The sequence below is a fragment of the Sinocyclocheilus rhinocerous genome, unplaced genomic scaffold (assembly GCF_001515625.1).
Source record: "Sinocyclocheilus rhinocerous isolate Xijiao unplaced genomic scaffold, SAMN03320098_v1.1 scaffold681, whole genome shotgun sequence".
In the NCBI taxonomy this organism is placed as follows: Eukaryota; Metazoa; Chordata; class Actinopteri; order Cypriniformes; family Cyprinidae; genus Sinocyclocheilus; species Sinocyclocheilus rhinocerous.
The window spans coordinates 321838-345655 of record NW_015641029.1 but is presented as its reverse complement, the minus strand read 5'-3'; the positions used below and the strand labels follow the sequence as shown (position 1 = coordinate 345655).

General features: G+C 36.4%; 4 protein-coding genes across 6 annotated transcripts; 3 read left to right on the top strand and 1 right to left on the bottom strand.

Moving 5' to 3' along the window:
- The first annotated feature begins 1516 nt into the window (after window positions 1-1516).
- LOC107754177 (PDZ and LIM domain protein 3-like) lies at window positions 1517-8363 on the top strand. The gene is made up of 7 exons (XM_016570541.1): window positions 1517-1691; window positions 6275-6426; window positions 6645-6729; window positions 6814-7001; window positions 7178-7311; window positions 7690-7801; window positions 7903-8363. The coding sequence occupies exons 1-7, from the start codon at window positions 1599-1601 to the stop codon at window positions 8069-8071; spliced, it is 933 nt and encodes a 310-aa protein (XP_016426027.1). The 5' UTR covers window positions 1517-1598; the 3' UTR covers window positions 8072-8363.
- Window positions 8364-10543: 2180 nt separating this feature from the next.
- LOC107754169 (nuclear mitotic apparatus protein 1-like) lies at window positions 10544-11479 on the top strand. Its single transcript, XM_016570534.1, has one exon. It carries the CDS (start codon window positions 10544-10546, stop codon window positions 11477-11479), a length of 936 nt encoding a protein of 311 aa, XP_016426020.1.
- Window positions 11480-12143: 664 nt separating this feature from the next.
- LOC107754127 (ufm1-specific protease 2) lies at window positions 12144-19278 on the top strand. Its single transcript, XM_016570448.1, has 12 exons — window positions 12144-12267; window positions 12476-12554; window positions 12685-12868; window positions 12984-13044; window positions 13132-13286; window positions 13447-13639; window positions 15630-15776; window positions 16292-16456; window positions 16533-16657; window positions 17213-17289; window positions 17839-17963; window positions 18194-19278. Exons 1-12 carry the CDS (start codon window positions 12265-12267, stop codon window positions 18278-18280), a joined length of 1401 nt encoding a protein of 466 aa, XP_016425934.1. The 5' UTR covers window positions 12144-12264; the 3' UTR covers window positions 18281-19278.
- A 1-nt stretch (window position 19279) lies between these two features.
- LOC107754130 (ankyrin repeat domain-containing protein 37-like) lies at window positions 19280-23273 on the bottom strand. 3 transcript variants are annotated; one of them, XM_016570450.1, is made up of 4 exons: window positions 22421-22560; window positions 22049-22201; window positions 21813-21904; window positions 19280-19515 (listed from the first exon to the last, which is right to left on the bottom strand). In XM_016570450.1, exons 1-4 carry the CDS (start codon window positions 22442-22444, stop codon window positions 19293-19295), a joined length of 492 nt encoding a protein of 163 aa, XP_016425936.1. In that variant the 5' UTR covers window positions 22445-22560; the 3' UTR covers window positions 19280-19292. The 3 variants fall into 3 exon arrangements, with proteins under 3 accessions (XP_016425936.1, XP_016425937.1, XP_016425935.1); XM_016570451.1 differs by lacking the exons at window positions 19280-19515; window positions 22421-22560 and adding exons at window positions 20288-20553; window positions 23134-23273; XM_016570449.1 differs by lacking the exon at window positions 19280-19515 and adding an exon at window positions 20288-20553.
- Window positions 23274-23818: the final 545 nt, after the last annotated feature.

Sequence of the window (23818 nt, the reverse complement as noted above, 5' to 3'; positions counted from 1 at the left end):
TTGACTTTTATTCTGTTTGGCCATATCCCCGAAAACCTTTTATTGAATAAATCAATCAGGCCCGTTGAAATCTGATTTCTGGCAATGTATTTGGGGTTACATTGTTACATTGTTGTTAAAGCTGAATATACATGTATTATAATAGAGTTCAGTTATTTATTTTTATATATTTAAAGTGGACTGAATCAAAAGATTCAAAAGTAGGAATGGACCAGATAAGATGAGAGGTGAAGAAAGCCCAACTCTTTGTGTCTGAGAAAAGCAATGGAAGGAAACAGAGAAGAGTTTACATTTGGATCCATGTCTGCTGAGTTTATAATTACTATACAGATTGGAAGAGTATAATTAGGCCACCCAAGAGGAGAAGATTTAAACATGAGAGAAACTGAACAGGGCTCTTCTTAACTAAATGTGTAATACAGTGAGATCCAGATTGGTAATAGAAGAATGTGCCTGTGACGCTACACAAGCCTCCACTTTGTTCACTCACCAAATAAGGGCATAAGCAGTGAGTCCTCTCTCCAGGCCCATACAAGCAGCCATGAGGACCAGGGCAGGCAGCAGAGTCCTGCCTCCATCTCTGGCAGCTGTATGTTTCTTTGTAGCTCTGATCAAAGATCAGTCATTCTTATACTTGCAGTAAAGGGAACATTGAACTAATGCTTAACCCTCTTAAGCTAGAAAAAAATGGCCACACATTGGCTGTTCATGGTCATTTTTGAATCTTGAACAGCCAGGATGTGACTTTTTATGACCACTTAAGACTCTTTTAAATGAAGTACTTGTTTGTGTGTGTGTGTGTCGTTGTTGTTCAAATTGCATATCTAAAAAAAAAAGTAAACAACTTAGATTGAGGGAGCAATAAATCAACAAATGTGAAATTGATCCAAAATGATCAGAAGACCAAAAAGGTTGGTCCAAGAAATTGGTCCAAAATGACCACCCTAGAAGTAATAGTTAACCACCCTTATGTTGTCCAAAATATGTATAATTTTCTTTCTCACATTCTAAACCAATTATAGGCCTATAACAAGTATGCAAGTTACTATGGAATAAAAAAAATAAGTAAATAAATACATAAACAACTGTTTGTCTATATTTCCTCAGAAAAAAATAAGTATTTTTATTTGTTTGTTTATTTATTTATTTTGTCTTTCATTTTGCACTAGTGTATGCATATTCCTAGATAGATAGATAGATAGATAGATAGATATAGATAGATCTATCATTCATTTAAACTGGAAAAAAAATGTGTAAACAAGGCTTGGCATGCTGACATTAATGTATCATTCTGATGTCAAATTGAGGTGGGTAAGATTGGTGATGTGATAAAACAGATTAAGATGTAAATGGAGAGAAAGTGGCACAGAAATGTAGTGAGTAAAATGAGAATTTAGTGGAGCAGAGGAGAGGCAGATGAGATGAACAGACAGATAGAGGGGGAAGAGCATTATGAAAAAGAAAAGAGAGAGAGAAAGATATAAAGAGAGATAGATAGCCCTCACTCTGGAGGAGTGGTCTTCCGTCTGCTCTAAAGGATTTCGAGCTGAATTCACCATCACACTCGAGACACACATGCACACACACCTGCTGTGGATATGCCGTTCTCTGTTGTGCTGGATGGACACGCACCGTGGGGCTTTCGACTTATTGGAGGACGGGACTTCAGCCAACCCCTCACCGTCGCCAAAGTGAGTGTGTGTGTGTGTGTGTGTGTGTGTGTGTGCATGTGTGTAGATTTACCAGATTAGGATTTAATTCAGTTGTAATTCACTGAAAAACAAAAGTGCAATGTGTGTTGTAATGTCCACAAGTGCATCTGACTCATTTATAGAAATAGCATCTTACATCACCAATATAGATATAAAAAATACACTTAATCAGACAGCAGACATGACAGTTGAATCACTGATCTGTTTTAGGAAGTGCGGTCATATGGCCTATATGAATTACTTTTCTCATTGATTGTGTATTTATGTAGATAAGTTATACAAATATAAAAAATGTAAATAAATGTAAAAATATATTTCCTTTAGAAAAGGAAAACAATACGATAATTTATATAACAACAACAAGGTTTTCTCCACACATACCGCTTAGAATTAAGGCCGAAATGTTCTATCTTGGTCTCATCAGACCAGAGGATCTTATTTCTCACCATCTTGGAGTCCTTCGGGTGTTTTTTAGCAAACTCCATGCGGGTTTTCATGTGTCTTGCACTGAGGAGAGGCTTCCGTTGGGCCACTCTGCCATAAAGCCCCGACTGGTGGAGGGCTGCAGTGATGGTTGACTTTCTACAACTTTCTCCCATCTCCCGACTGCATCTCTGGAGCTCAGCCACAGTGATCTTTGGGTTCTTCTTTACCTCTCTCACCAAGGCTCTTCTCCCCCGATAGCTCAGTTTGGCCTGACGGCCAGCTCTAGGAAGGGTTCTGGTCGTCCCAAATGTCTTCCATTTAAGGATTATGGAGGCCCCTGTGCTCTTAGGAACCTTAAGTGCAGCAGAATTTTTTTTTGTAACCTTGGCCAGATCTGTGCCTTGCCATAATTCTGTCTCTGAGCTCTTCAGGCAGTTCCTTTGACCTCATGATTCATTTTTGCTCTGACATGCACTGTGAGCTGTATGGTCTTATATAGACAGGTGTGTGGCTTTCCTAATCAAGTCCAATCAGTATAATCAAACACAGCTGGACTCAAATTAAGGTGTAGAACCATCTCAAGGATGATCAGAAGAGATGGACAGCACCTGAGTTAAATATATGAGTGTCACAGCAAAGGGTCTGAATACTTAGGACCATGTGATATTTCAGTTTTTCTTTTTTAATAAATCTGCAAAAATGTCAACAATTCTGTGTTTTTCTGTCAATATGGGGTGCTGTGTGTACATTAATGAGGAAAAAAAATTAACTTAAATGATTTTAGCAAATGGCTGCAATATAATAAAGAGTGAAAAATTTAAGGGGGTCTGAATACTTTCCGTACCCACTGTATATCTATAACTATAAAAATAAAGGACATTTCGCAGTGCCTCACAATAAATAATACTGATAAAGAATTAATAAAATCCATAAAACACAAACAGGGTATGTAAAAGAAAAGAAACAAGACAATTTGATAGCAAAACCGAATACAACAAAATCTGGCATGAATTGAGGATTGCAGTTTGTCATCCCTTTTAAAGAGAATGTTTTATGGGGGAGAACAATGGCTATCCTCATGCTCTATTTATGTGTGTAGCTAAAATTGTTGATGAATCATTGACACTGGAACTAACATTGGATCCTCACACCTGTTGTGGCAGTGGATTTGTGTATTCTACGTCTAAACAAATGTCAGAGAGAGTCCAAAAGAGAGAGAAAGAGAGATAGGAGCACAGTCTGATTCAAACAGCTCTGTTGTTGTTGTTTTTTGGAGGAATATCCTGGTTGTTCTTATCCAAACTGAGGCTGAGAATAAGCCTTTCAAAAAAGCTTCTTAAAACTCACATGATGTAATGAAAACTGAATCTTCACACAATGATCTAGATGCATTAAAAAAAAAAAAAAGGATTGTTTTTAAATAACTTTTACTGGGTTAAAAGGGTTACAACCTATTACATGATAAAAAATCTAGTATTGAAATACACAATGAAGTTATTGTGCTGATCTGTTTGTACAGAGGTTTTATGCCTCTGTTCTTTGTGCAGCTCTAGTTTGAGATTTCTACTTTGCTTTAATGAGATTTCACACTTGGAACATTCTCTGCTCACTCTGTAGTTCAGCATGACACTGTTACTTAATCTCAACATTGTGCAGCCATTTTTGGTCAAACACCCTCCTGTCCTCTGTCTCTGGGCCTTGGGAGGTGTTTTTACTTACAGCTAGGACTGTAACCTGGACTTCATTAATCAAAGTGTTTGGAAAACAGTCCTGTTTTACCAACAGCAGGTTGTTGGACTGTACTCAAAATTTAAGAATGGGATTTGTTGGCCTCAGAAATGACAATAAACAGTGTGGAACTGCTTCAGGAGATGGAAAATTGGTTTTAATAAAAAAATGAGGTCATTTTTTCTATATCTGTTTAGTTCAAGTGGATTCTAGAAACTGAGAGTCAACTTATCAAGTTTAAAACTGGATTTTACAGAACTGGATGATATAAAAGTGCATGGGCATTACAAAATGTTTGATTTATGCTTAAAACAGGCTTGATATATTATGCAGTTGTACTTCTGAACAAGATTGATCTTGTTTTAAGGATGATGAGATATTTAACTAGAAATCAGACAAAAATGCTGAATAAAAATCTTTGTTTGCATTGTGAAAATCATTTTGATTGTGTCTGTTCTGCTCTGTTAGTGGAGCAAATGCCTTCTAGTGGACTATATTTGAGTTCTGAGCATATAAAGTATTAAAGCACTCATGCATTTAAAAATCAAATTAAAAAGAAAGCCGCTCTGCAGTACTAAAAGTACATCTGGGATGAATGGATAAGAAACATATTGAGGTTCTTGATCCTTCTTTGTGCTTGCTGATAAAGAGCTTATTTACTGTAGGAGTCAGGATCTGATCCATTTCCAAACAGTGCAGTTCCACAGACAACCCCACTGCACCCAGAATGCCTTATGATATATGAACGATATGATGGATGCACCTTTACATTTGGTTCTTATAGCATTATACATGCCATTCTGCTCATGTAATGCAAGTCAAATAATGCAGTGCATGTGCAGTTTCATATAATTAATCTCCAGCGCTTCGTTCTGAGCGCTGATAACAGCAGGACTGCAGAGCTTCTCTGGAGACTGTTATTTTCCCCAGCATGTTTACTGTGGAGAGTAGTTTACATGGGTGCACATACCAATGACAAGGACACACAGACACACACACACACAAAAACACACACACACACAGAGAGAGAGAGAGAGAGAGAGACACACACATACTGGTCTCTCAGACAAAAATGCTGAATAAAAATCTTTGTTTGCATTGTGAAAATCATTTTGATTGTGTCTGTTCTGCTCTGTTAGTGGAGCAAATGCCTTCTAGTGGACTATATTTGAGTTCTGAGCATATAAAGTATTAAAGCACTCATGCATTTAAAAATCAAATTAAAAAGAAAGCCGCTCTGCAGTACTAAAAGTACATCTGGGATGAATGGATAAGAAACATATTGAGGTTCTTGATCCTTCTTTGTGCTTGCTGATAAAGAGCTTATTTACTGTAGGAGTCAGGATCTGATCCATTTCCAAACAGTGCAGTTCCACAGACAACCCCACTGCACCCAGAATGCCTTATGATATATGAACGATATGATGGATGCACCTTTACATTTGGTTCTTATAGCATTATACATGCCATTCTGCTCATGTAATGCAAGTCAAATAATGCAGTGCATGTGCAGTTTCATATAATTAATCTCCAGCGCGTCGTTCTGAGCGCTGATAACAGCAGGACTGCAGAGCTTCTCTGGAGACTGTTATTTTCCCCAGCATGTTTACTGTGGAGAGTAGTTTACATGGGTGCACATACCAATGACAAGGACACACAGACACACACACACAAAAACACACACACACACAGAGAGAGAGAGAGAGAGACACACACATACTGGTCTCCATGTTTCATGGGGACATTCTATGGAGGTAATGGTTTTTCTATATGTATAAACTGCATTTTCTGTCCCCTTACCCTCACCCTAAACTTACCCCTCACACAAAACATTCTGCATTTTTAGATTTTCAAAACACTTAATTCTGTATTATTTATAAGTTGTATTCCTCATGGGGACTAAAAATGTCCCCACAAGGTCAAAATTTACTAGTATTACTATCCTTGTGGCGACTTCTGGCACCCCAAAACTGGGAATACCATATACACACACACACACACACAAACACATTATAGGGATAGTTTAAAGCAATGATACACTGATGATTGAGAGTTCCTCAAAAGTCTTGTGAATCATATTTGATATTCACATTTCAACATAATATTTCAAAATCTCTTGATGATAATCACTTGATGATAATAAGATGGATAATCAAGTAAACCTAAGCTGCTTCAGTAAGTGTTCATCTTGAAATATTACTATTCTAAAAAGCCTTTGGCTTGCTAAAAAACTAAGAACTATCAATAAGAGTTAACTTTAAGAAGAAGAGGAAGAAGAAGAAGAATAATTTACTTTTTAAACATCTTTTGTATATTAAACATAATTAAGAACAGGAATTGGAGCTTTGCCATTTGCTAACACTTTCAGTTGGCTTCTGCTTATGTTGTCTACTTTTTTGTGTTTTCAGATATCACCAGGAAGTATAGCTTCCAGAGTCAACCTCTCTCCTGGAGACATTATCTTAGCGATAGATGGAGTTTCTGCAGAAAACATGATGCACTCTGAGGCTCAGAATCTAATCAAGGATGCCACCTACCAGATCACACTTACCGTAGAGAGGTCAGAGGTCATATGAATGTGCTTGGGTAGAACTTGCTGGACAGCAGCACATAATTTTGCACACTGCATCACATGGTGGTAGTGTACATTAGCTGGCAGTTGATGTGCATTAGCTTTTTAAGAGTTTGGGGGTTTTGAATGTATTCGAATAATTATAAATAGACCAAATAGGAACAGCAAGAAATAATTACAAATGTGATCATATTATTGTTTTGCAGACCAGAGACTAAGCTGTGGTCACCAAATGTCACTGAACAAAACAAAAGCCATCCATTTAAAATTAACCTAGAGGCAGAGAGACAAGTATGTGTCTTCCTATTTTGTGTATGGTGTCCATCTGTATCATGTGGTTTGATAGGATCTAATGCTTATAATTTTGCCTGACAGGAGTACAGACCAATAGGAACAGGCCATAATCAAAAGGCTTCACCCTTTGTGGCCGCAGCCAACATCGATGAAACACGTCAGGTGGTGAGCCCAACCTACAACTCCCCTATTGGCCTTTACTCTTCAGGCAATATCCAGGACGCCTTACAAGGGCAACTCAAGGGCCTCATCCATAGCAAACCAGAAAGGTGAATGTTCAACACTTCATACCTGATCCGGAATTCAAATCAGTTAATGATCAGAACATGGGTATTTTTGTATTGTCATTATAGCGTTGAGCTGATCAGGAATCACTGCTCGGTTATCATTGTTTATTGAAATATAACATCCAGTTGGATCCTACATTGAAATTGTGTGTGTGTAGTCCCAGGAAACTTAACAATATAGAGGAGTCCGAAGTATATCGGATGCTGCAAAGAGATCAAGATGAGGATGAACCCCATGAACCGCGACAGTCGGGATCCTTTAAAGCATTACAGAGCTTTATCAACAGTGAGGGTATGACAAACACACATTAACAGTAACAGATAGACACAAAAACAAGAGAGACTGCATATTTAATACACATTATGCAACATGCACTCTTGGATGTGCACTACATATTGTTAAATAATACATTAAATGAACATTGGAATATTTGAAAAAAATTTCTGACCTATTTTAGGTGTCATTAAGAGAAAAATGCCAGTTTTGCTCATATCAGATCCGGTGACATGTTTCCTCTGAATAGATAGTGCACATGTAAACAAATATTAGAATTGCAGTGGGGTACCTACACTAAACAGTACTTCCAAAATAGCAATTGGATTGGATTCATTCAGGTTTACAAAATGTAAACATGACTGATACTAGGATTCAGATCTTTTTGATTGGCAGGTACACGTCCATTAGTGACAAGGAAAGTCCGTGCCCCTACGACCAAGTCATCTGCTCCTGTGGGGAACTTGCACAAGCTGCCAATGTGTGATAAGTGTGGTAACGGCATAATGTAAGTCAGGCCACTGGAAGTTCATTTTTATTCAGGAATTAAGAATGTTAAATTTATCTCTATGGATATCTCTGATTGGTTCTGTCTGTCTGTTTTCTCAGTGGGACGGTTGTGAAGGTTCAGGATAAGTTTCGTCATCCGGACTGTTTTGTGTGCGTTGAATGTGAAGAAAACCTAAAGCAGAAAGGATATTACTTTATAGATGATGAGCTATACTGTGAAACCCACGCTCATGCCAGGGCAAAACCTCCTGAGAGTCCAGACCTTTGACCTTCTCATTGTTCTTTTGATTACATGAGGGCACAAACTACAAGTCAGCTACTCAGTGCATGAACATCTTGTTTTAACCACAGGCATAAAGTTTTACCACAATTCATGCACAATCATGTCAACCAGATACTGAAAGACACATTTATGGATAGTGCATTGTTGTGTCATGTGTGCTGGGATGCAGTATTTTGCACTTTATAGGAATAGGATGTGTTAACTGAAATATGTTTGTATGAATAAAGGTTTTGTTTTTGGAGAATCATAATATCTCTTATCAGGTGTGTTTGAGCAGAAAAGGGGAGCATTTTCCGGACACATGAAACATAATGTCCAACAAGACTCAAGAACAAGTGTTTTTTTGTCTTTACATCACTGCCGTCATGTTTGATGTGCCTGCAGGTCACAGGAAGAATTTGCTGATTCAATAGGCTATATGTCAAGAGTTACAAGTAAGCATTTATTAATTTCAATTCTGAGTTCCTTCTTTGTTCTTCATCTGTCATTACTTGTAAAGAAAAGCCTGCTTTGGAATTGTACTGCCACCTGGAGTGATGTAGTGTCCTGCCATGGTATACAGTGTATAGCCAAATATATGTATCATCAATACCAACAAATAATATATTTTTTAAGCTTGAAAAAAAAAAAACATTTTCACCCAAGTGAAATTTACCTTATTTTTATTCATTCTGTTTTCTCCATCTATCACATTTACCTCAATCATGCCCTTCATTTCTGTATACTTATTCACTGTTGCCTCTTACAGGCAACTTGGACATGGATGTTGCAGAAGCTGAAAAATTGCTGTTATAACAAAAATACAGGTGCATCTCAATAAATTAGAATGTCGTGGAAAAGTTCATTTATTTCAGTAATTCAACTCAAATTGTGAAACTCGTGTATTAAATAAATTCAATGCACACAGACTGAAAATTAGGACAAAAACATGAATTTTGTGATAATTAAATGTGCATTCTGACATTTAGCAGTATGTTTCTTTTTTTTAATCAGTCAGTTCAACATTAAAACTAAGAATTCTAATATGTAGTTTGTAAACTGTTGTGTCTTTGATAATTCTGAACAAATACCCAACAAATTCCTATTATCTACTATTGTTGTTTGATTTATTTATTTTTTTTGATGGATTTGATGACATCCAATTATGTGTGTTACCCTCCTTGTGAAGGGTGTCAATGTTTGTCTTCTGGACAACTGTCAGATCTGCAGTCTTCCCCATGATTGTGTAGCCTGGTGAACCAAACTGAGAGACCATTTTGAGGGCTCAGGAAACCTTTGCAGGTGTTTTGATTAGCTGATTGGCATGTCACCATGTTCTAATTTGTTGAGATAGTGAATTGGTGGGTTTTTGTTAAATGTGAGCCAAAATCATCACAATTAAAAGAACCAAAGACTTAAACTACTTCAGTCTGTGTGCATTGAATTTATTTAATACACGAGTTTCACAATTTGAGTTTAATTACTGAAATAAATGAACTTTTCCACGACATTCTATTTATTGAGATGCACCTGTATTTGCAATAGACTGCATGCTGTATATTAATTAATCGATCAGCAGGTGCAGGATCTATAGCTAGCTACAGGGATCATGTAAGTTTTGAACCTAACAATTTGTATACTCAAATCGACCGATGGTCAAAATTACCCTTTGGTCATACAGGAAATTAAACAATATTGAACTAACGCGCGGCTAATATCTTCAATTGATTTAAAAAAATAATAATAAAAACAAAAGGTCACGAGGCGACGTAGGCTACTGCAGTGACGCGAACCGCACGAGAGGAGACTAGCATGTTACCATAGATACACTCAAATTAATGTAGGCCTAAATGTGAGTCGAAGCAAGAAACCTAAGCGAATTATAAAAGTGTCTTCCACTTCGCGGTAATGTATTTTTTCACCCACAGATAGAATCAGGATAACCTAATGAGGCGAATATTACAAATTATTAGGTAATAAATGGTATAGCCTAATAAAGTGAGTCGGCATCTTGCATAATGTTAGCTACGTAAGTAATAATTAGCCTAAGTAATAGGTAATAGGTTATAAATGTATATTTACTCCTGCTCTGTTAATATTATTCATTTTATTATATTATAGATATTTATAGATATTAAATAAAACCTTGGTTATAAACTAATAACGTTATGGTTAGTTATCTTTAGGCTATTTGTATTGTTGCTGTGAACTGTGAACGGACCTTAAATTAATTTTACTCAGTTGAATCAAGTTGTTTGTTGGTTGGTTTACACAGTTAATGTTATTGTATATATATTTCTTGTTTTTAGTAATTAAAATCGGTTCAAATGGTTGCTATTCTAAATTGAGGTAAATAAGGTTATCCTTTTCAGGAATCAGACACAAAAGGAAATAAGTTTCTTGTATCAGTGAACAGGGTGAAGGCAAAAGCAAATAGCTCTACATAGACCTGATAAAGGACACACATCTCTTAAAGCCATGGATATCATGGAGAAGTCCAGATTTTCAGACGGTAGGTCACCATGTGGGTTAAATTCTAACCCTTCCATGCAAACAAGAGCAGGAGGAGCCCATGCTATGGACAGCAAGTCTCAAGCAACCACAAACCTTAAAGGCACTGTGCTTCTTAAGCAGGATAGCTTGAATAAGAAAGAACAAGAAGCAAGCTGTGCTACCCGTAAGTGTCCATTTGAGGCGTATTTAGAAAAGTGCACACGGTTAGAGAAGGAAAACCTAGAAGTTAAGAAGAAGCTTAAAAAGATGGAGACCTATTCAAGAGAATGCAAAACAGAGCTGCAGAGATTTGTGAAGAGGTTTAAAGAGTTTAAAAACATCAACAAAGACCTGGAGACGAAGAACAAACAACTTCTCATTAAAAACCAGCAAATGAGGCAAAGAATTACAGAGGTCTTAAAGAAGGACAGACCTCAGTCTGAAGATCTGGAGAGACTCCCATGCCGTGAACACCAGGAGAAGCAGCAACTTAGAGAAACAGTCTTTGTGCTCCAAGAGAGGGTAAATAACTTAACAGAACCAGTCAGGAAATCTCATGGAATGAAACAGGATGCAGAAATAACCGAAGAGAGGAAGATCCTAACTCCGCTACAACAGGAAAACCAGACTCTAAGAGAGAGACTCGACCACAGCGGTCAGGTCATAAAAGATGCTGAAAGTAGAGCAGAGAGAGTTCAGGAGGAGCTGGATGAACTAGAGTGCTGCCTGCTCACTGTGCAGACTGAGAGGAATCTACTGCGGCAGGAAGTAAAGAGGCTCCATAAGGAATATATCAGCCTTACTAACATCATCTCAATGCAGCTGAAAGAAAACAACAAAGCTGCCTGTCTCAGGGAAACCCCTGAGAGCCTTGCTTTACAGTCCACCACAGTAAAGCCCACCAGTTCAGCATCCAGGTAAGAAGACTAGTTGAAACAAACAGTAAAATTGATGAAAATTTCGATTGTTTACTACTTACAAGTTGACTTTATTTTTGAATGATAGGAGAAGACACAACATAGCAGATAAAGGTTCAATTTGAAGACTTAGATCCATGAAGAACGAGGAAATACAAAGACCTGGAAAAAATATCAGAGAACTGAATGGTTCCTGAAACAGAGAATTCATATGTTAACTTGAAATAATAGCCAGTAAAAGTGTAAGAGTAAAGAGGCTGCTTTTTGTTATTTTAAATTGTATTAAATTGTTATTTTATTTTGTATCATTATTATTCCTTCTAAAATAATCTGATCTGATAAACACTTCATTAACAATATACTGTCATTAAATATTCAATATTATTGTCATGGTTTCATAACTGTTTTTGCCATTATTCTCTCTCTCCCACAACTATTGTTTCTTTTTACTGTTGAAGTAAAAAAAAATGAAATAAATAAACATTCCCAAGCAAAATTACTTGTTATGAAAAACAAATAATAATTCTGTATTTTCTTTACTTACAATCAATTTCTAAAATGGCAAAGTAGTACAGTAGGCTACAGTAGATTTTTTTGTCATGGTCCTGTATTTGGATCATTTACAGTCACATGTAGGTCAGCAGGGGGCAGTAAGAGACTGTACTTTCCCTGTGACACGAAATCAACTTACGCGAGGAAGATGCGGACGTGTTATGTATGATACGTCATCAAATATGTCAGCCTCCTGGTGACAGCAGCTGAATTTGATCATTGATCGAGGGAATTAAAATGGTAATAAGCTATTTTCAAACAAACTGTTGTTGAAAACAAAACGCCTTTTTCGTGAAACCATAGTTGCATACAATGTTAATATAGTATGAACTAGCATTTTGTCAACACATGCTTCAGAGAGAATTACTTACTGTAACGAACAGCAAGAACTATATGTTCAATTATGTTAATCTTATGTAGTTAATGATGTGTGTTTTGATTTCCCCAGGTTCATTCAGAAGAGTGCGACATTATATTTCGATTGAAAGGAATCTTGGAGTTTGCTTGCCAGCTTGACAACCCAAATGGTAAAGCTCAAATTATAAAAGAATGAGCTTGATTTGTAAAACTTCGAATTTTTTTAATTAACTTTCTTTTATGAAAGCATATATGCTGGTTATGAAAGGAGAAAAGAGTCTCTGTGTTCCCTTCTTGCAGGTGCACAAAGTCAAGGCACGATATCAAAAAGTTTCCAGGGTCTCCAATCCAAAGTATCATCCAAAAATATTGTTTTAACTGTCTGTAACAGTCCAGTATTAATATGGCCTAACACTGGTTTCCAGTCAAACGTGGAAAGCTTGACAGAAGCATCATCATGTGGAGATATTCTGCAGTATATTGAGTATGTATTCTTACGCCTTTCATATCTTTAATGTTTGTATATGGTAAATGTAGAGTATTATACTGTATGCACAGTAAGGATGTTAACAAAGTATAATACTTGTTGCTGTTCACAGGTTAGATGATAGTGGGACCAAGAAGTCATCAAAAAAGAAAGATAAGAAAAAATCTGGACCTGTGAGAGTCTTTCTCTAGAGTATTTGAAAGGCAGTAACCGTTAACAGTCACTCTAACAGTAACTCTCTGCTGTCCATCTTTATCTAGACTGTAGTGAATATGAAGCTGTTGTTTGAGGTCACAGAACCTGCTGGGAATGAAGCTCCTAGTCTCATCAGAGTGAGCACACAGCAGCATTGTGTGAAGATGCCACTGCCTTTAGACTGTGTTCTGTCTGTGACCACTGATGAGAGCATGGCAACGTGAGTGCATTTTTATTTATTTTTTTGCTCAGGTTCTCTTAAAATCATAAGGTTTGTAAGGAAGTGTTTTTACTGCTATGATTTTAATGCTAATTTCAGAGTTGTGAAGTTCAGCAGAATCATTGTTAGTGTATGTGTGTGTGTGTGTGTGATTGTTCAGTGTGTGTACAGGGCTGGTGGAGGCATTAAATAAGCAGTTGGCAGACATGGAAGAGGTGGTGCTACGATACAGGAAGGGCTCCTCTTTCCTGGTGCCACAGCCATTTCACTTTCAACTGCCTGAACCAGCTGGGTTCACTACTGTAATCTACCCTGCAGGAGTGCCAGACAGCCAGCTACAGGATGCCAGAGAGGCAAGACATGAGCACATGTACTACGTTCAAAGGTTTAGCACAGGGGTGTTCAAACTCAGTGCTGGAGGGCCGGTGTCCTGCAGAGTTTAGATACAACCCTAATAACACACACCTGAACCAGCTAATCAATGTCTTACTAGGGCTGTGTATTGGCAAGAATCTGGCGATACGATATGTATCACGATACAGGGGTTGCGATACATTGCGATACTGTAAGCAAGGTGATATATTGGGATATTTCTTATTTTAGAAATAGGATATAATTTTAGGAAAGCTGTCATTAAGAACACACCACCATATATATGCAAACCTTAGAAATAAATAAATTATTATAAATTATTTAACCAGAACACAGTGGGATCTGCATTTGCAGTCAGTCTCAGTAACATTCAACGGTACTAAACCACTTTTTGTGCAGTACGAGTAAAGGGGGAAAAATTAAAGTGATTGCAGGATTCTTTAGTTAAATGTATAATAGGCCTATGTATAAAATGTATTTTATAGAAAGGCCATATATTTTTAGACCCTGCTTTAAAAGTTCACAGTTAAGTTTACAAAACATACAATGCCATAACATTTTGATCTGAACAAAAGAATAACATCTGCTTAATATCAATGAAAAATAAAGTGCTTGCAGGACTCCTAAAGAAAACAAAACAAATGTAAAACAATATAATAAATACAGATGTTGAACATTCTCAGAACCTTTGAACTTGGATTTCACCCAAATGATGCCACACTTCAGCTTTGTACGCCGAAACGGGAGCTGGAACAATTCTTTCGTCCTCCATTACTAGCAACGAACTATATTAATGCTAACATTAGTGCCGTGCCCTTATGCTAGTATTTCCTGTCAATGTTTAAGTTCAGAGATAAAGACTGCTATAGTGGTCGGGATATAAACTCAAAACAACTGCCATGAATCTTTTTTTTTTTTTACTTTGTTTTCAAATAAAAAGTTTATTGACATCTGTTTCCCCTCACAGCCCAGTTTGTTGGAGAAGACCCTGTAGTAGCTTTAGAGGCCGCTCTCCAGGTTGAAGACACCAGGGAGTTCATGCAAGCTTTCTGTGTGGGACAATACATGGAGGTCTGTGTGTCTTTGTATTATAGATTCTAACTGCTTTATTCTCAAAATGTTTGGACTTCATGTTTCTTCTTTTTTTGGCTGTCTTTCTCCAGCCCAACCAGGAAATGGTGACAACTCCTGGCCTGAGCAGTCTGTCCTCACCTCTTATAGATGCTGAGAGAAACCTTGGTCTGCTACTGGGGCTACATGCCTCATATCTGGCTATGAGCACCCCTCTCTCCCGCATAGAATTAGAATGTGCCAGTGAGTCTATTTATTTAGCTTATAATATTGCAAACGTTTCAGTGGTATATCAAAAAATCAATACAATAAAAAAAAAACAATAATAATAATAATTTAAAAAAAAAATATATATATATATATATATAGTTTGTATTTAGCAAGTATGCATAAAATTAAAATATAAAAATATATTTTAATAATAATAAAGTAATACATTTTTTGTACTTTCTGTTCATCAAAGAACCCTGAAAAAATGTAATACAGTTTTCACAAAAATATTAAACAGCACAACTGTTTTCAGCGTTGATAACAATAATAATAATGTTTCTTGAGCACCAAATCACCATATTAGTATGATTTCTGAAGGATCTTGTGACACTGAAGTCATGGCTGCTGAAAATTCAGCTTTGTCATCACAGGAATAAAATACATTCTAAACTTTCCTAAAAAAGAAAACATTTACTTTAAGTCGTAATAATTTTTCACTTTATTACTGTTTTTACCTGTATTTTTGTTTTAAAAAATGCAGCCTTGGTGAGCATAAGAGGCCTGGACCCATCTATTAAAAAAAATAAACTTGCTGACCTCAGACTTTTGAACAATATCTTAATCCTAAGAATTGCTATTTATTAGTGACATGAGTGCTCTCTAAACCAGGTAAACTTCCTTTGTGTATAGGATCTGCACAATAGGTTTAAGTTGCCAAGTGACAGGCCATACCTGAGACGTGCCAATGCCTTTCATTTCCCTGATGCAGCCTATAAAGACGGTTACCTCCGCAATCCCCACATACACCTGAACCCACCCAACATTGAGGATGCTAAGGTGAGACTGTGCTTTAATGGAATAGTTCACCCACAAATGAAATTCAGTTGTTCCAAATCTGTTATCTTATTGTTACTATTTATTTCTTATTTTTTTATCTGTAGAACGCAAAAGGATAATATAAAAAAAAGTTCACACTGCTCTTTTTTTTTATACAGAGACAGTTCAAGCTACAAAAAATACGCCAGTATACATAATGTTCCATACTACTTTTTTTTTAATTATGGTCAAAAACTTTTAAAGTTAAATGATAGTTTTAAATGAGAAACAGATCAGAATCAGATCTTCCCAATGGCACATTTGGCTTGTTACTTTAAAGAATGACATAATTGATGATAAATGCCAAAGAAAATTTTATGCAAATGATGGCAACATTTTCATTTATGGGTGAACTACCCATTTTAAAGGTGGTTTAATATGTTCATGAGCACTTTTTAAAGAGCAAAATCTCTTGATGCCAAAAGTAAAGTTTAACCATTAACACTCTTGTCTTTGTCTTGTTTTTCTCTCTCTAGCTGTATCTGGTGCAGGGTGTGTACAGTTATCATCACTACATGCAGGATCGTGTGGATGATGATGGCTGGGGATGTGCATATCGTTCCCTTCAGACTATCTGCTCCTGGTTTCAGCAGCAAGGATATGTGGAGACAGCTGTGCCCACACACACGCAGATCCAGCAGGTAAACAAAATTGTCACTCAATGTGATGTGCTTTCTTGTTATATGTATTTAAGAGGAACATTTGTTACTTTTTCAGGCTCTTGTGGATGTTGGGGATAAAGAGCCACGATTTGTGGGTTCACGTCAGTGGATTGGCTCCATCGAAGTTCAGGCTGTCCTTAACCAGCTGCTGGGGGTCACCTCAAAGATCATGTTTGTCAGGTATACAAAGTGTGTTTAATGTGTTTGTTTATTGTTTAGGGTGGTAATACGTTTTTCCTCTTTAATGGTCACAACAGATCATACTGGAGTAGATTCAGAAAAACTGAACTATTTTTTCTTCCATATACCACTGCACACAATAGGCTATGAATTTTGGTTAAAGGCTGGAATACACTACTCATATTTTAAACACATTTTAAAACACTAGGCATCATTCACTTGCCTTCTTTGTAAATTATTACAACTCTGGGCATCATACACGAAACAAGGATCACACAGCACCAGGCACACACAAAATATGTGGTCTAAAATGAGCTCAAAATATGAAACATATTTGATATCCTTGACTGCATGCCTAAGCTGAGAATCTGTGAAATCTGTCAACTCCGACACATTTGCTCCAATTCAGATATCAGGGCAAAAATCTAGGCAAGCCCTGTAGGGTATTCCAGCTTTAAGTTGAACTAAAGCTGATGCAAGCCTATGCTAACATAGATTTACAATAAAAGTTTCTGAATGGTTTCAATTATAAAAATGATTGTCTTTCTGTTAAAGTCAGGGATCAGAGCTGACAACCAAGGGCAGAGAGCTGGCCAACCACTTTCAGACCGAAGGAACTCCTGTCATGATTGGTGCGATAACATTGTTTAGCGCCTTCCTACAACTTGTGATTGGATAGGAGCAAGGTTCTCCCCCACCTTCCCCCCCCCAAAAAAAAGATCATAATCGACATCTGATCTAACGTACTTGTATCTTATACACTGCTGTTCAAAACTTTGAGGTTTGCTGTTCTTTTCTAACTTTTCTATTATTTTCTCAAGAAATACTGAAAAAAAAAAATGTTTTCAACATTGTAATAAGCAGTGGTTGTTGGTCACCAAATTCAACATATTAGAAAGATCATGTGACACTGAAGATGGGAGTAATGACTGCTGAAAAATCAGCTTTGCCATCACAAGAATAAATGACATTTTAAAATATATTAATGGAAAATATTTCACAGTATTTCTGCTTTCACTGTATTTTTTATAAATGTAACCTTGTTGAGCATGAAAGACTTATTTCAATAACAACCTCATACTTTTGTAGTATAGGTAGCTTGTTTTTTATGCATTTTTTTGTTTTGCTATTTTTAGATGTAAATGGTAATTGAAAAATAAAGCCAATATTTTTCTCACCAGGTGGCGGAGTACTTGCACACACCATTTTAGGCGTAGCATGGAGTGAGAACACTGGACAAATACGCTTTCTTATCTTGGACCCTCACTATACTGGTGGAGAGGACCTGCAGACCATCACTGACAAAGTACATTTGACAACACTATTCTAGTCAGACCTTTTCATTTTAATTAAAAATAAATAAATATAAAATGGTTCTATTTTGTCTTAATGATAACAAGCTACTTTAATAATAAACAAACTACTACAACAATGATCTTTTAAGTTATTTCATTATACCCAGACACACATGGGATTTAAAGTGTAACATGGTTTAAAACATCACTCATTTGTTAATGATGTTTGTATATTTTTCAGGGCTGGTGTGGATGGAAGGGGCCAGAGTTCTGGGATCAAAATGCTTATTACAACCTCTGCCTTCCCCAGAGACCCAAGACCATCTGAGTCACGTGCATGACACGTATCCACTTTTATTCATACTCTAAGTTCATGGATACACAGGAAGTCTCATGTTGAAATGCAAACCGACATGTCACAAAAAAGTGATTTATTACTCATTGTCCTTACAATGTTTTAAATGTCCATGCCTATTGTAACATCCGTTTTCAGTCACGCTAAAGGTTACATTCATTTCAGAAACATCTCACATGATTTTCAGCCAGGCTGCAAACGGATGATATTAATGACGACATATCCTCGAGACTTTTACCAGTTCATCATACATTAAATTCACAAGATATCTTTGAACCGTCTACACAAGATAAGGCTTCCTGCAAATCAATAAAAAGAAACAGCAGCTAAAATATCTTCCTAAAACGGCAAATGTTTCCTTATTCATTGACTATTGCAAAGTCTCTGACTTTGTGAGGGTCTCTGACTTTTCTCAGAGACCTTTGGGGAGACCTGAACCTCTGCTTAACTAATCTTGCCTTATTAAGAACGTCTTGATTAGCCAAGCTTGGCAGCAAGTCAGCTCTCTTCTCTTTTGCTCATTGCAGCCACATATTTATACACTGTCATAAAACTCTGAAAGCATTTCAGTGCCATCAGGGTTTTTATATGATTGCTTCACAACACACATGTGATCCAAGTTAAATGTTGCACTTTTCCAGTGAAACCCACAAGTCTCCCCCTCTCCCCCAAAGAAAATTCTCTGCTTTTTCCTTGATTCCTGTCTGCTCTGTGTTGGCAGGTATATGTATGGAGCATGGCTCTGAACCGTTCTGGAGTACTAGTGTCAGTCATTACTATTGTACTTAAGACTCCAAATCACTGACCCCAGAACGGTGTCAATTTATCTTGACTGCTGAAGCTACAGTATAGGCTCAATACCAAATGTCCACCGGTAATTCAGACTCTTGATGACATAATGATACTTCTGTTTACCATTCACACCAGTAATGGTTAAACAAGCCTATATGTTACTTCAAATTCTCTCTCTCTCTGAGAACATTCATCACCAGTCCCGTGCTTTCTTTCCGTCTTGAGCGCTGGAGCGTGCACAGCCTCTCTTCTGTCCTGCGAGAGTGCTGTTCAGTATGTGCCTTTCAGTGAGGGATGATAAAGAAGCATTCTTTAAGTCTTGTGTTCTGCGATGCATGTTCAAAAACCTCCCGCACTCCTCAAACCCACAAGACCATGCAATATCTTCGGCTGTCTGTCCACCGTTGTTGCAAATGCTGAGTGGAAAATGGAATAGTTAATTAGAGAAGTGTTTATATTCATAAGATGGTTATAGTTGTTGAGGATGATGTTTGCTTTAACAGGTAAACAAGGGCATTCCTCTTATGTTTGAGCTCTTTTGAAAATTAATATGCCTATGTATGTCCATCTAATCTCAAGAATTTTATTAACTGTGCCTTTGGATTGATTATATAAACAATGGTAATAAAATTAACAGCTAAAGATAGGCATTTTTCAGTAAAGAAATTGGAACATTTTAATAATCTAAAGAACCTTTTTCCAGTGTAAAGAACCTTTTGTGGAATGAAAAGGTTCCATGGATGGTAAAGGTTCTTTGTGGAATCATTGATCATTGTTGCCAATAAAGAACCTTTATTTAAGAGAGCGGTGTCAAGCTGATTTAGATATTAAAAGTATGATTTTTTTTTCTTTTGAAGGAAATGTATACTTTTATTCAACAAACGTCGCGTTAAAGACTGTCACACAAAATAGGAATAAGAATCTGAAAATGTATCACGGTTTCCCTAAAATATTAAGCAGCACAACGGTTTTCAACACTGATTGTAATCATAAATGTAATCATATTTCACAGCCTTGGTGAGCATAAGAGACTACTTTTAAAAACATTAGAAAAATCTTAATGACCTTAAACTTATGAATGGTAGTGTAAATAAAAATAATATTTTACATCTAAACATAAAACATATTTTAATGTCGTTTGATTTGACACATTTTGATAGCTTTTAAAACCAGTAATGGTTAAACAAGCCTATATGTTACTTCAAATTCTCTCTCTCTCTGAGAACATTCATCACCAGTCCCGTGCTTTCTTTCCGTCTTGAGCGCTGGAGCGTGCACAGCCTCTCTTCTGTCCTGCGAGAGTGCTGTTCAGTATGTGCCGTTCAGTGAGGGATGATAAAGAAGCGTTCTTTAAGTCTCGTGTTCTGCGATGCATGTTCAAAAACCTCCCGCACTCCTCAAACCCACAAGACCATGCAATATCTTCAGCTGTCTGTCCACCGTTGTTGCAAATGCTGAGTGGAAAATGGAATAGTTAATTAGAGAAGTGTTTATATTCATAAGATGGTTATAGTTGTTGAGGATGATGTTTGCTTTAACAGGTAAACAAGGGCATTCCTCTTATGTTTGAGCTCTTTTGAAAATTAATATGCCTATGTATGTCCATCTAATCTCAAGAATTTTATTAACTGTGCCTTTGGATTGATTATATAAACAATGGTAATAAAATTAACAGCTAAAGATAGGCATTTTTCAGTAAAGAAATTGGAACATTTTAATAATCTAAAGAACCTTTTTCCAGTGTAAAGAACCTTTTGTGGAATGAAAAGGTTCCATGGATGGTAAAGGTTCTTTGTGGAATCATTGATCATTGTTGCCAATAAAGAACCTTTATTTAAGAGAGCGGTGTCAAGCTGATTTAGATATTAAAAGTATGATTTTTTTTTCTTTTGAAGGAAATGTATACTTTTATTCAACAAACGTCGCGTTAAAGACTGTCACACAAAATAGGAATAAGAATCTGAAAATGTATCACGGTTTCCCTAAAATATTAAGCAGCACAACGGTTTTCAACACTGATTGTAATCACAAATGTAAGCATATTTCACAGCCTTGGTGAGCATAAGAGACTACTTTTAAAAACATTAGAAAAATCTTAATGACCTTAAACTTATGAATGGTAGTGTAAATAAAAAATAATATTTTACATCTAAACATAAAACATATTTTAATGTCGTTTGATTTGACACATTTTGATAGCTTTTAAAATTAACATTTTATACATATAATAAAAATATTAATATTATATTGTTATTGTAATTCATAAGTTTCTATGAATGTTTTAAAGTGAGACAAACCAACTTATATGTTACTGAATACACTGTTGAAGCGACACCAAAGATAATATATATAAAAAAATGATAGAATACCAAAAAAGTGATATTGAGCATATGAAAAATCTTTAAAACGATAACCAAAGAAAACAATATTCTCAAGGGGAGGAAAAAAAAAAGTGAAGATAAAGTGTTAAACTATTTAATGTTAACTCCTATGTTCACGAACATGTGATGGGCTACTGTGATGAAAGAAAATAAAAATATGATTTCCAAACAAATAAGATTATAACATGATTGGGACAATAAATGTACATGTACTGCATACCAAGAATGGCACTACAATTTTAGTTTCTAAATATGCAAATATTGTGAATATTTAGCCGTTTCTCTCTGTCAAACAAATGCTTGAAACAGGAACTATGAAACGACACACTTACTCGAAATGTGCATCACTTGCCATCAGCACACTGGTGCACTCCAAACTGCCCGCTCTGGCTGCTTTATGCATGGGTGTCTCTCCACTCGCGTCCTTAAGAAAATCGCATAAAAAATTGAAACATCAAATGCGAAAAGGCTGGACATAGTGATTAACTTACAGGAATACCATGATCATCAACACAAACCTAAGTAACTACTGCTGATTTAAATAGGGGAAGGTTTTAAGACTTTGTACCTGCTGGTCTGCATCAGCACCGGTTTGCAGCAGCCAAAGCAAGCAGAAAGCCTGCCCTCCGCATGCCGCGAGATGCGCAGGAGATTGTCCGGAACCATTCAAACCTCCATTCACCGCAAATCCGTTTTCAAAAAGGTTACTCATGCAGTCCAGCTGAATGGATATGTAATGAAACAGAAACAACATTTGAACCTTAAGACTTACCGTTTTCTAATAAAAGTTGTAAAGCGCGTTCTGAGTTTTAAAATTGACTAATATAATGACTTTCGTTTTTTAAATGCTTGAAACATTTTTTTTTTACTAACGTACTTCGTTAAACATCATGCTTTCTTTTCATGCCCATAATAGTATCAATTAATTAAATTGACTCACCGACTCTGTCTCAAGCAAAAACATAGCTGATGTCTGTATAATTTCACAAAGAATATGCCGTATAAAAGTTTAACTGGGCGTGACACAGTCACTCCGCTGTTGATCAGAAGTGTTCTGCAATCAAACAAGCACACAGACCCATGTAGTACAATGGAAAAGCAGAAGTACAAATGCTGTTTAGACCACGTGGTTCTTTGATACCGACCAATCATGATCAAGAATGGGCGGTCATTATCACGTGACTTTGCATCAATCCTCCTAGTTTGCGAACAAGCTGTGCAGTTCCACACGTACGCACTTTGTTCATCTGAGATACTCTGCTTTAATAAGTAGATTTAATAAAGAAACAGTTTACATTATGGTCTTCCGAAAATTGTACTTGTCTTACTTGAGAAAAAAAAAATCGAACTGGTAATTTGAAGTTGAAATGGGTTGGTAAAAGACAAATTACACTAATGTTTTTGTTGGATTGTGGTGTTGTTTCTTCCTTCACTGAATGGATATGTAATGAAACAGAAACAACATTTGAACCTTAAGACTTACCGTTTACTAATAAAAGTTGTAAAGCGCGTTCTGAGTTTTAAAATTGACTAATATAATGACTTTCGTTTTTTAAATGCTTGAAACTTTTTTTTTTTTTACTAACGTACTTCGTTAAACATCATGCTTTCTTTTCATGCCCATAATAGTATCAATTAATTAAATTGACTCACCGACTCTGTCTCAAGCAAAGACATAGCTGATGTCTGTATAATTTCACAAAGAATATGCCGTATAAAAGTTTAACTGGGCGTGACACAGTCACTCCGCTGTTGATCAGAAGTGTTCTGCAATCAAACAAGCACACAGACCCATGTAGTACAATGGAAAAGCAGAAGTACAAATGCTGTTTAGACCACGTGGTTCTTTGATACCGACCAATCATGATCAAGAATGGGCGGTCATTATCACGTGACTTTGCATCAATCCTCCTAGTTTGCGAACAAGCTGTGCAGTTCCACACGTACGCACTTTGTTCATCTGAGATACTCTGCTTTAATAAGTAGATTTAATAAAGAAACAGTTTACATTATGGTCTTCCGAAAATTGTACTTGTCTTACTTGAGAAAAAAAAAATCGAACTGGTAATTTGAAGTTGAAATGGGTTGGTAAAAGACAAATTACACTAATGTTTTTGTTGGATTGTGTTGTTGTTTCTTCCTTCATGCTTATGAGTTTATGGTTATTTTGCATCTACTGACTTCTCAAATTATGTTAACACTCTGTTCTTTGCTGCAGAATTATCTGTCACAAATTACGTTAAACAAAACTGAAAAGGTTAAAAAAATGGTTTTATGATGAATTTATTTATGTTAATAAATATAAAATGCTATTGCACAGCTCTGCGTTGACCTTTAG

Bases quoted from the DNA above. Each gene is read 5' to 3' on its own strand.
- LOC107754177 (XM_016570541.1), top strand. From the start codon at position 1,599: ATGCCGTTCTCTGTTGTGCTGGATGGACACGCACCGTGGGGCTTTCGA. The intron at 6,427-6,644 runs GTCAGAGGTCAT...ATTGTTTTGCAG, and splicing joins ATCACACTTACCGTAGAGAG to ACCAGAGACTAAGCTGTGGT. The intron at 7,802-7,902 runs GTAAGTCAGGCC...CTGTTTTCTCAG, and splicing joins AAGTGTGGTAACGGCATAAT to TGGGACGGTTGTGAAGGTTC.
- LOC107754130 (XM_016570451.1), bottom strand. From the start codon at position 23,157: ATGTCTTTGCTTGAGACAGAGTCG. The intron at 21,905-22,048 runs GTACAAAGTCTT...GATTTTCTTAAG, and splicing joins GTGCTGATGCAGACCAGCAG to GACGCGAGTGGAGAGACACC. The intron at 20,554-21,812 runs GTAAGTGTGTCG...TTTTCCACTCAG, and splicing joins GCAAGTGATGCACATTTCGA to CATTTGCAACAACGGTGGAC.
- LOC107754169 (XM_016570534.1), top strand. From the start codon at position 10,544: ATGGATATCATGGAGAAGTCCAGATTTTCAGACGGTAGGTCACCATGT.
- LOC107754127 (XM_016570448.1), top strand. The intron at 12,555-12,684 runs GTAAAGCTCAAA...CCCTTCTTGCAG, and splicing joins CCAGCTTGACAACCCAAATG to GTGCACAAAGTCAAGGCACG. The intron at 17,290-17,838 runs GTGCGATAACAT...TTTTCTCACCAG, and splicing joins AGGAACTCCTGTCATGATTG to GTGGCGGAGTACTTGCACAC.